Source organism: Glycine max, chromosome 11 (assembly GCF_000004515.6).
Source record: "Glycine max cultivar Williams 82 chromosome 11, Glycine_max_v4.0, whole genome shotgun sequence".
In the NCBI taxonomy this organism is placed as follows: domain Eukaryota; kingdom Viridiplantae; phylum Streptophyta; class Magnoliopsida; order Fabales; family Fabaceae; genus Glycine; species Glycine max.
The window spans coordinates 33,101,704-33,113,446 of record NC_038247.2 but is presented as its reverse complement, the minus strand read 5'-3'; the positions used below and the strand labels follow the sequence as shown (position 1 = coordinate 33,113,446).

The window sequence follows — 11,743 nt, the reverse complement described above, 5'->3', positions numbered from 1 at the left end:
TTTTATCATCTATTAAAATTAATGTACTTAGATTAATAAGGTAATTATGGTGAAAATGTACTAAGACTAATCATAATTTATTTATTTAAAGTTAACACTTTTCTTGTTTGGTTTATTTTTTTAAAAAAATATTATTGGATATATGTGAATATAACATTTAAAATAATTTTATAATATTATTCAATCATAAACTATCTTACATATTAAGTTTGTTGATTTTTATTATATCTATCTTAAAAATCATACCAATAATAATCTATGATTGAAGGACTATATAAATTATATATATAGTGAGTACATGAACATTAAATTTATTATATATTGATATTATAACGTCCTCAAATCTCGATAATTGAAAATATATGTTTCATGTAATTCTTGCATTTGTTTGATTAATTTGGGTTAGTTGAGGTGGTTGTGAACTATTTGTGTGTGATTGCTTGGTGTAAATGATTAGATTATGTGGAGTTTGTTTGACCTGTGTTGGTTTGTGAGATGTCAAGTTTGACCCAAAAAATTATTTCAGTAAAATCATGATCTCAGGCCTATTAATCGTTTGATCGCCTTCAAACTTCAAGTGTGGGTTTGTGATTCATGTTTGCATGTGTTGATCGTTGGGATTTTCCAAATAACATTTTTAAATGGCTCTCTTAGTGAGACAAGCGCGCTAAGCGCAATCCCCAATCCGAGAGGGAAAGTCACTTAGCGAGACAAGCGTGCTAAGCACAATTCTCAACCCAAGTGGAAAATTCGCTTAGCGAGACAAGCACACTAAGCATAACTTCCCATCTAAGAGGAAATTTTCTTAGCAAGACCAACGCTGATAGAGGTGCAACGAGCCCATCTAATGATCCTTTACATGAGATTGGAGGTCCTATGATAAGGTTCAAGACTAAGAGGATGAAGCAAGCATTGCAAGGCCTAAATCTAAAAATCAAAGAGAAAGAAAACCAATGTGAATTAAGAGCTACACTTAATTGGGTTACTTTCCTACAAATTGATGAAGACGCTTTGATGTCAACTTGAAGAATCACTTTGGAAAATTCAATTTACAAGAGAAGAAGTATCCATGGGTTAAGTTGATGAGTTTTGGTAGACTATTAATATTGGGCTAATTAGATAATAACTAAGTCCAATTTTTGTTATTTTATTTGTAATTTCCGTACTACTTTTTGGGCTGAATTTTCTGGTGACTTTCATTTTCTCTTAACCTTACTAAATGCTTTCTAGAATTCTCCATGTCATTTAGTGGCTAGTGAGAATTTATTTTCATGCTTATTGTCATTTATTTTCATTTAGTGGCATGCAATAATCAATGCATTTGGTAAATGCATATTAGTGGGAATTTATTATAGCATTTCAAAATTAGCCTATAAATAGGAAACTCTTGTACTTTCCAAAGGTAGAATTTGAAGGTTAATGAAATTTGAGATTTTCTCTATTGTGAGAGTTTTTCCTTTGTTCTTGGGTTAAGAACTTGATAGTGTTGGTTCCACCAACAAACCACGATTAGGGTCATACTCCTTGTGATAACATTGATTCTATCGGCAGGTCGCGGTTAGGGTCAAGTTGCTTTCTTTTTATACTAGTTTTTAAGATGATCCTAAGTGTTCTCTTATCAAGTGTGCTAAGCGCAATTCCAATCCAAGAAGGTAATTCGCTCATAGCGAGAGGTCGTGCTCAACGCCAAAAGTGTAATTTTGCTTAGAGAGACAAGCTCGTTAAGCGAGATTTGCAGATTATAAATATGTTCTTCAGCATAAAAAATTTGATTTTCATCTATTTCTTTCTACTCACGACTAAAAATAGTAACACCTTTTCTTGCACCACCCATGACCACTGGTGGCCACCACGAGTCGTCGTTGCTTGCCACTAGACCACCGCACAAAGAGGAACACTTTAATCGAAACAGAATCTTCAAAATCTACCTCTAGGATTTGGTAGAAAAACAAAGCTCTCATCCCTTGTTTCATGGTTTCTTCGAGGTAACCATGATTCCTTTGTCTTCTCCTAGCTAGTTTAAGCTTCTCTTAGTATCTCTTGCGATTAAGGTGCCATAATAGAATGTTTTTACACTTTCTTTGAAAAACCCTTGAAAATGAGACACTGTAAAAGTTACCATTTTATAAAATTGATGTTGTTTTTGTGACCTTCGTTGAACCCTGGTCACATTGACATGATCAGAATTTCAAAATGACGTCTCATTGATGTAGACCCCAAAACACCCCTTAGTCTCTTTTAATTTGACAAGGGTATTTGACCCCAGATGTTGATATTAACCTTGTTTTTAAAATTTATGTTAAATTGTTTTCGATTTGGTATATAGAGCATTATGTTTGGACTAATGAACGTGAACGTGAAAGACCTCCGAGTGACGTAGAGAGGAATTGACAAAGAGATATCAATAGGGGAGGGGAGTTTATTATTTGGTTTACGGCTTTAATACCATAATTAGGGTCAGGGGACCTAATTATGGGAATGTATGTTTGTTCTTGTGCATTCTGGTTTTCAAGAAAATTATGTTTTTGACTAATGGGATGCGATATATTTGTTATTGATGAATGATATTGTTATTTTATGAGACTTATGTTGTATGAAGACTTGCAGAATGTGAATCTCAGGCATGAAATTATATGTATACATGTGGAATATGATTACTGATGATGTTAGTGTTTACGATAATATTGATATGAGATGATGTTGATGTTGATGATCATATTGAGATGAGATGATGTTGATGTTGATGATAATATTGATATGAGATGATGTTGATGTTGATGATGATATTGATATGAGATGATGTTAATGTTGGTGATAATGTTGATATGAGATGATGTTAATGTTGATGATAATATTGATATGAGATGATGTTAATGTTGGTGATAATGTTGATATGAGATTATGTTAATGTTGATGATAATATTGATATGAGATGATGTTGACGCTGATGATGATATTGAGATGAGATAATGTTAATGTTGGCGATAATGTTAATATGAGATGATGTTGATGATGATATTGAGATGAGACGATGTTGATTTTGATAATGACATTGGAATGAGATGATGTTGATGTTGATGATGTCATTGTGATGATGTATGTTGTGTATACACATGAGGGGTGTGCAGTGACCATAATGGATATCCCTAGAGGGGGAAATAGAGTGGTTAGAGAGTTTTAAACATCCTTGGAGAGAGAAGGAGTGGCTTAGAATATTTAATTATCCATGATCAGTGCACTGATGGTGTTCATGTTTCATATTTCATACTGCATGGAAACAATATAAACTTTGTCAGTAAGTACTTGTAGTTTTTTATAAGGAAAAATATTTGTACTTAGGGACATGTCACTCAGTTTGGAACTTCCTTGAGACTAAAGCTAATCACCATGAGGGGAAGTTGCTTGTGATAGGGTGACCTCAACACTTGTTATCTAGTTTTCCTAAGTGAGAGTGTCACGTGGATACGCTTAGGCTATTTCCCGACGAATGATACCACATTGCACTTGAGAGTTGGTGTCAGGTGCAAGCATCATTCTGAGCATGATTAATTTGAATTGTGGAAAAGATGATGACTAATTGTTAAGTATATGTTGAACTAATGGATTATTGAGTATGATTATGGTTATTGTTATAGTTTTCTTGTTAATTATTGTCATCCGATGCTTGTTGATTTCTTTTACAATAAATTCACCCTTGTAAATTTTATACTGTGCGGTTGGTAGATGTGATGATCGCAAACTTTCGTTTGTGGGAGCAGATGAATAGTAGTAGATGATGTGGATAGAAATTCTTTTGTTGAAGTCGTTAAGCCGACATGATGACGTTGAAATTATTTTGAGAAATAGTTGTGTTTTGTTATCAACTCTTCCAAAATTGGTTCTTTGATTCTTTTTTTTTATTTTATTTGGACATGTAAATTTTAGGCTTAGATACATGTGTATACTAAATCACTTTTTGTCATGTGAATGATGTACCATGATATATTGTATATATTTATATATGTGTATTCATTTAAGTATTTTGTGTGTTGTTTGATAAATGTATATCGCGAAAAAATATATATGTCACATTTTAGAATTAGTGATATCATAACGATAAAACAAGTCATTACAGATATATTGAAAATTATATTTTTATAATAAATATGTATAAATCTATAAAAATATATTTATATAAAAATCCATGAAACATTAGTGAAGAACTTAACAGTTTTTTTTATTGTCATTTACAATGCAAGCACTTCAATTATTGATACTTTTATAACTATGTAGTAGTTTCTATGGCAAAAACTAAAATACAGAGTAACAATAATTGACGTGAAAAAATGATAAAGTATTATAGGTTTTATTGTACATTTTACTATTTTCAAATCATTATTTTATAAATTTTTTCCGTATATTTTATTATGATGATTTTTAATTTTTATACATTTTATTATTATGTTGATACCAAAACCATACTTTTTCACAAAACAGTGACCAAACGACGTCCATCAGGGATGCGTTAGCTCTTTCTTACACATCTAACAAATCTATAAAATTTGCAAAAAAAAATTGATAAATAGAATTACAAAATGAAGATAATTGGATGTTAAAATGTATAATTAAACGAATGTTATTCAAATAAGAAATCTCAAAACATTATCTGTCCAATCGGCCCTATATGTACTTCTTACAAAAATTATCCAGTGGTTATATGAAATGTTTACTATACAGTACTTTAGGACGCACAAATCCACAATAAGTACAATGCTAAATGCTTAGACAAAATGTGATGTTATTTAATTGGCATGTGGATGCTAGCTAAAACACGGATTTGGTTTTTCTGTTGTATTTTTTCATGTTGTTTTTATGTTATCTTATTAAATTAACATTATATATTAATATTTAATTGTGATATTTAATTTTAAAAATCATAAAAATTATATAATTTTAAAGGAGGAAAGAAACCTGAAAAGGGATAACAAAGAAATCAAATTTCTATTTAAAACATGTATTCCTTGAAGGCGATTAGACGATAAGAAAGAATGGGGGACGTGGCAAGTTACGATTGGGTGATCTAGGATTTAATCCTGTACGGTGTGGTGGAACCCAGGAGCTGGGAATGTGAGTGACCACGTGGCGGATCTTAGACCTAGTTAAGCTGTGAGGTCTACCGTTACCCAACTCGCTGTCTGACGCTGTTTCAGCCACTCACTCTCATGTCTCATCCTCTCCCATACACTACACGTCCCCTCCCCCACCTAATTCTGTCCTCTTTCCGCTCACTGATTAGTAGTTACCCTTACACGCTTGCAACTTGCATGAATGCAAGAACGACAAAACTTATGAACAAATATTTACAGACAAATTAGACTTTTATTTCCATAGTGGTAATATGTTAAAGATTTTCATTACAGATTAACATAGATTATTGAGAAATTTTAATTTTAATTAGAAAGTAGTATAAAAAAATATTTAAGAAACTGTACTATTTATGATTTTTTTCTTCTCAAATTTAAAAACAAGCATCTTAATTGTTTTTGCCTGTGTTTCAATTAAAATCAAGATTTTATTATGCTATGCAGCTGTGATTTTTTTTCTTGAATTATGAAAATTAAATTATAATTTTAATTATAAATAACATCACAAATATGTAAGATGTTACAGCTAATTAATTTTTTCCGGCATAACTAATTAATAATCCTAATTTGTTAAATAAAATATAACATGCAGAATAATAATTAGTTATTATTATTTTTTTCCAAGAGAAAATAATAATTATGTATATTATTTTCAAGAAAAGTAGCATATATATAAATAAAAAAGATATTTGCAAAAATACAAAAGGTAAATAAAAATATAAATATAAATTATAAAAGATATAAAAAAATATAAATAACAATAGATTATTCATAACATAATCAACCTTTTTTGTTTGAATAGTCTTAGTGAGCCATATTTACACATATATATTATCCTACTTCATAAATTTTGTAACTTTTAATCCTTTTTTTGGGAATTACTTTTAATCCCTTTTATTATAGTTAATTTAATCTTTTTCACATTCATATTTACACACAAATTCTCCCCATTCTGAATATTTTTTATTTGAGTTTAGATTAAGGGTGTGAATAAATCAGGTTGGCCTACAGAGACCTACGACCTAGTCTACATAAAGTCTTGTCTAGACTGACCCATTTAATTAAAAGGTTAGGTTCAGACTTTTTTAAAAGCCTATTAAATTAAATAGCTTATTAAAAAGTCTTATAAGCCTAATGATAGGCCGACCTATATATATATATATATATATATATACTTATATTATTTTTTGGGTACAATTAATATTTTTTTAAAACTAGTAGACTTTGATTAACATATTACTGCTTCATAACTCTCATTCCTATAATCAAGTAAGACTTTAATTACAATTTAGATGTGAGTCATGTGTCCCTTTAGGTTTTCGTTTCCTTTTAACATTTCCTATTACGTTTCTATTCCAAGCAAACAAAAATCATATCTTTTTCACTTCAAGCTTTGATAGAGATAAAACTTCAAAACCTTGCCAATTTTTCTTGCATCTTCTTATTCCTTCAACAGTTTTTCTTTCATCTTCTTTTTACCTTCTCTTTTCCATGCATATATCCTTTCTTCGTGGTGAAAGCCGGCCTAGTAGTGCTTCTCCTCCTCTTTTTTGAAACCTTGTGTGACTAGTCCTTCTTCAAAGTCTCTTGTCATTGCTCTTTCTTTAAGTTTTTCACTATTGCTCCATCTTCGAAGAAGGTGTTATTTTTTTTTTGGTAAAAACAACTATCAAAGGAATACTAGGTTTAATGTGAAGAAAACTTTTAAAAAGGTTATCAGATCAGACTAGGCTTTTAAAAAGGTTAGACCGAGGAAAAATAAAAGTTTTTGATAGGCTATAGGCCAAACTCAGACCTTAAAAAATTCATCGTAGACTTTTTAAAGTCTAGCCTGACTTGATCTATTCTCACCTCTAGTTCAAATCCTCTCTAATGCTATGGTCTTAATTAGTAAAATTATTTTATAAAAAAATATTAAAAAATAGTTTAAAAATCATAAATGGATGAGCTGAATTCAATGAACACTCTCATGCTAAACTTGAATGGGGAGAAATTGTGTCCCTCTTTGTCCTGACACTTAATTAACACATCTATGAAGAGATATATTAATTGCTAATTAATAAGCATTAATTCAAGGGATATAAAGTGATACGGTCACCAAACAAATTCAGAACAGCTGAAAAAGACAATTCTTCAAGTAATGGATACGGTTGTCACTCACAGTAAACGAAAAAACATACCTCCCCAAAACATGCGTATGCATACATATGTACTATACCAGAAAACCAATGAAGATGAGGGAGAAAAGATAAGATACAAAATAGGATATAAGAGTAGCTTTTTAATTTTAATGTCTCTACTTAGAGAAAAAGGTAGAGCTCGTGTACATGCATGTAAATTAAGGCCACATCATTCTTGTTGTTGGAATTGAGCCAATGGAAAACTTGTTGTCTGCACTATTGCAAGCAGATTAAAAAGGACAACACGCAGGTGAAAATGACTTGTAAAAAGGAACCGCCTTATCACAGAAAAGATAACAAAAGTAAGATACCGCGGATCGATTAACATCACAAACTTGGACCACAAATCACAAACAACTCTCAAGTCCATCCCATGAAGATTAAATCATAATGCTACAGTGTTCAAAATCCCTTTATAATAGCCCCCAACATGGAACCTATTGTTTATCCCAATATCAACAATTCCATTCTCTTTGCCTGCCTAGTTTCAATTCTGTCCAATTTCCAAAACCAAAACAAGCCACACAAGTTCATGGCAACTCCCAATAACAGACTCTCTCTTGCCATGGAGAGAACTGGGCAATGGTACACATCAACACACTCAACTAACTCCATTTTCAAACCCATGCACCATGCATGCACTTGCTTACCATATTATACTCTCTAATCAATCTATATAATAACCAATTTCTTGGGATTTTTTGCAGGGTTTTCTCTCAAGACATACCAACTGATGTTATAGTGGAAGTTGGAGAAACAACTTTCTCTCTGCACAAGGTTAGTATTGTGAATTTTGTGAATGATTGTTAATTAATATGTGATTGTTTGTTCATGCATGTGACTGAAAAAGGATACGTTTTGTGTAGTTCATGCTAGTGGCAAAAAGCAACTACATAAGAAAACTGATATTGGAATCAGATGAGAGCGAACTCACCAGAATCGACCTCTCTGACATACCAGGAGGCCCTTCAATCTTCGAGAAAACCGCGAAATTCTGTTACGGCGTCAACTTCGAGATAACGGTCCACAACGTCGCCGTTTTGCGATGCGCCGCGGAGTTCCTCCAGATGACGGATCAGTACTGCGAGAACAACCTTGCAGGCCGGACAGAGGAGTTTCTCACGCAGGTCGCGTTCTTCACGCTTACCGGCGCCGTCACGGTGCTCAAGTCCTGCCGCCATCTCCTCCCCTATGCTGACGATATCAACGTCGTGAAACGCTGCGTCGAAGCCGTCAGCGCCAAGGCCTGCAGCGAGGCCAATTTCCCCAGCCGCTCGCCGCCGAACTGGTGGACGGAGGAGCTCGCCCTCCTCGATATCGATTTCTTCGCCAGAGTCATCGACGCCATGAAGCAGCGCAGCGCGAAGGCTCTTACCGTCGCCGCTGCGCTCATCACCTACACGGAGCGCGCCCTACGAGATCTCGTCCGTGACCACACCGGCAACGGAATCCGGTCCTCAGATCCCGGCGATTCCGATTCCAGATCCAAACAGCGGAAGCTTCTGGAAGCAATCGTGGATCAGTTCCCCTCGGAGAAAGCCGCGTTTCCGATCCACTTCCTCTGCTGCCTCCTCCGCTGCGCGATCTACCTCCGTGCCTCCGCCGCCTGCAAAACCGAGCTCGAGAAGCGAATTTCAGCGATCCTCGAGCACGTCACCGTCGACAACCTCCTGGTCCTCTCCTTCACCTACGACGGCGAGAGACTCTACGATCTCGAAAGCGTGAGAAGAATAATATCAGGATTCGTGGAGAAAGAAAATGGCAACGCGGTTTTCACCACGGCCGAGTTCAAAGAGCCTTGCTCCGCTGCGATGCAGCGCGTCGTGAAAACCGTCGATGCCTACCTCTCTGAGATCGCCGCATACGGCGATCTCAGCATCTCGAAGTTCAACGGCATCGCTACTCTTATTCCTAAAAGCGCGCGTAAGATCGACGACGATCTTTACCGCGCCGTTGATATCTATCTCAAGGTACGTTACGTAATACGATATTATTATTATTACCATTCAGCTAGCTTCTACTAAATGAAAACTGCTTATGGAGAAAACGACGGCGTTTAACGGTTTACCGTGTTTGTTTTTTGCAGGCGCATCCACAGTTGGATGAGATAGAGAGAGAGAAGGTGTGCAGCGTGATGGATCCGTTGAAGCTTTCATACGAGGCGCGTGTGCACGCGTCGCAGAACAAGCGATTGCCGGTGCAGATTGTGCTGCACGCGCTTTACTACGACCAGCTACGGCTGAGGAGCGGGGCGGAGGAGCGTGAAGTGGCGACGGAGAAGAATCAGCTTCAGATGGACGTGACCTTGGTGAGGGAGAACGAGGAGTTGAGAACTGAACTAATGAAGATGAAGATGTACATTTCGGATTTGCAGCAGAATAAGAACACTAATAATGGCGCGAACCCTCAGGGGCATGGAACGACGTCGTCTGCTGCGAACCCTAACCCTAAGAAGGCCACGTTCTTCTCTTCCGTGTCGAAAACGCTGGGGAAGTTGAACCCGTTTAGAAACGGGTCGAAGGATACGACCCATTTGGAAGATGGGAACGTGGATTTGACCAAGCCCCGAAGGAGAAGGTTCTCTGTGTCTTAGACGAAATTTGAATTGAATTAAATTATGAGCATATTAATTATGCGAGGTTCATCACGGTTTCTTTCTTCTTCTTTTTTATTTTTTTTGTGTTTGCAATTTGTGTCGTGTATGTGCAGAATTCTTATAGTTTTCAGGCTACGTGCGTTTGTTAGTGATCATGAATCATGCCAATGTTCATGATACTGGGTTCTGTTCTGATTCTTGCGAACTTCTCATCATAGTGTGTAAATTAATTGTTTAATACACTGTGTATATGTTATTAAGGAAAAAAACTTTTGCAGCCACTTTATACACTTTTTATTATACTTGTAGTATGAGGAATGAAAGAAAGAGATTAATGAATAAATAAAAAAATGCTAAATCACTAATATTCAATTCAAAATATATATATTATATCATGTACAAAAAAAATTACAATATATTATTTTTTTTTAAAAAGATATCCTTATAATAAAATGTCATTGAGTTTCAATATTTTCCTTTAAAAATGTCGAATGATACTTGGAATGATAATGTTCATATATGGATAGGGTGGAAATGAGCCGAGCCAAGCTCGGCTTGAGTTGAATACATAAAAGTTTGACTTGGCCCACGAGCCTATTTAAAAGCTTGTTTAAAGACGTGTTTGATTAATTAATTATTTTAAAACTTAGTGAAATACTAACTAAAAAAATAAACTTATAAAATTTCGTATAAGTAATGTACAAATCCAAAAATAATTGATAAACAAAATCATATTGAATTCAAGTCATTAAAGCACAAAGTATATCAAAAGAAAATAAAAAGAACATAATATTAAAAAATGTATGGATTAGAGATGATTTACACTAATATAGCCAAACAAAAATTATTATTAGTTAAATTAACAATTTTTAATCCAATTTTTGAATATATAAGTATATTAAATATTTTTAAAAAATATATATCTACAATAATTTCATCTTAGTCTACTCAAGCCATATCTTATATACTATTGATCGAGGCCGTATCTGAATCAAATAAACATTAAAAATACAGTATCTAGGAAGTGATCCTAGGTCGTCTCCCGACGAACAATGGTCAACCAAACGTTCATACTAGATAATAATAAAATAGTAACGAATTGGGGGGTTGTTTGTTTTTGTAAATTAAACAACAAACAAATTTGAATTAGAAAATAACAGAATTAAGATATGTTTCCCCTTAATTCACAAGCAAGTCTCTCTTATCTTAGGTTACAAAAATTTATCCTTAATCAGTTCAGCCACTTAATCCAACCCTAAATTAAATTACTAAGCGAAAATTAAGATAAGACTGTCATTATGTGATTAAACAACACATACACCGATTAATCATGAACGAAACTGATCATTAAACATGAACGTAAATTAAGCGCAGAGACAATTAATCAAGCACTAAGCATGCATGGATTAATAGCAACAAATACAAAGTAATTGGTGAAGAGAAAAAACTTATCAGTATTCAATAGTAATAACAAAACCTCAAAGAGAACTGTGTTTGATCCTCAAGAAAAAACAATGCTGGAGACTTAGTCTTCCATTAATCAGTAGAAACGAAAATGTAGATTGAAGCCGAAACGAAATGGCAGAAAATGAATTTTATTCTACGTGAAAAGTGTACATGAACAGTAATAAAAACTGAAATTCTAAAATTGTAGAATTATTCTCCTCTCCGAAAAAAAACTCCCTAAACTAAAACCTTGGTGTTGTTATATAAGTCCTCAGCCTCAAAGCTCACAAATCTATTTTAAGTTCAAACCCATAAACAAAATAAAATAAAATCTGGACAAGATAAGATAAGATTGGATGAAATAAAATCTGGATGAAATAAAATTTAGATGAAATAAA

The 11,743-nt window shown here is 34.0% G+C and overlaps 1 protein-coding gene across 1 annotated transcript; it reads left to right on the top strand.

The window, feature by feature from the left end:
* The first annotated feature begins 7,658 nt into the window (after positions 1 to 7,658).
* On the top strand, positions 7,659 to 10,137 carry LOC100798837 (root phototropism protein 2). The gene is made up of 4 exons (XM_041006798.1): positions 7,659 to 7,888; positions 8,011 to 8,080; positions 8,170 to 9,273; positions 9,390 to 10,137. The coding sequence occupies exons 1-4, from the start codon at positions 7,734 to 7,736 to the stop codon at positions 9,894 to 9,896; spliced, it is 1,836 nt and encodes a 611-aa protein (XP_040862732.1). The 5' UTR covers positions 7,659 to 7,733; the 3' UTR covers positions 9,897 to 10,137.
* Positions 10,138 to 11,743: the final 1,606 nt, after the last annotated feature.

What these genes read in the sequence shown, in the direction of transcription:
- LOC100798837 (XM_041006798.1), top strand. Translation starts at nt 7,734, where the DNA reads ATGGAACCTATTGTTTATCCCAATATCAACAATTCCATTCTCTTTGCC. An exon ending in ATGGAGAGAACTGGGCAATG is followed by an intron (nt 7,889 to 8,010) that starts GTACACATCAAC and finishes GATTTTTTGCAG; the next exon opens with GGTTTTCTCTCAAGACATAC. An exon ending in CCGTTGATATCTATCTCAAG is followed by an intron (nt 9,274 to 9,389) that starts GTACGTTACGTA and finishes TGTTTTTTGCAG; the next exon opens with GCGCATCCACAGTTGGATGA.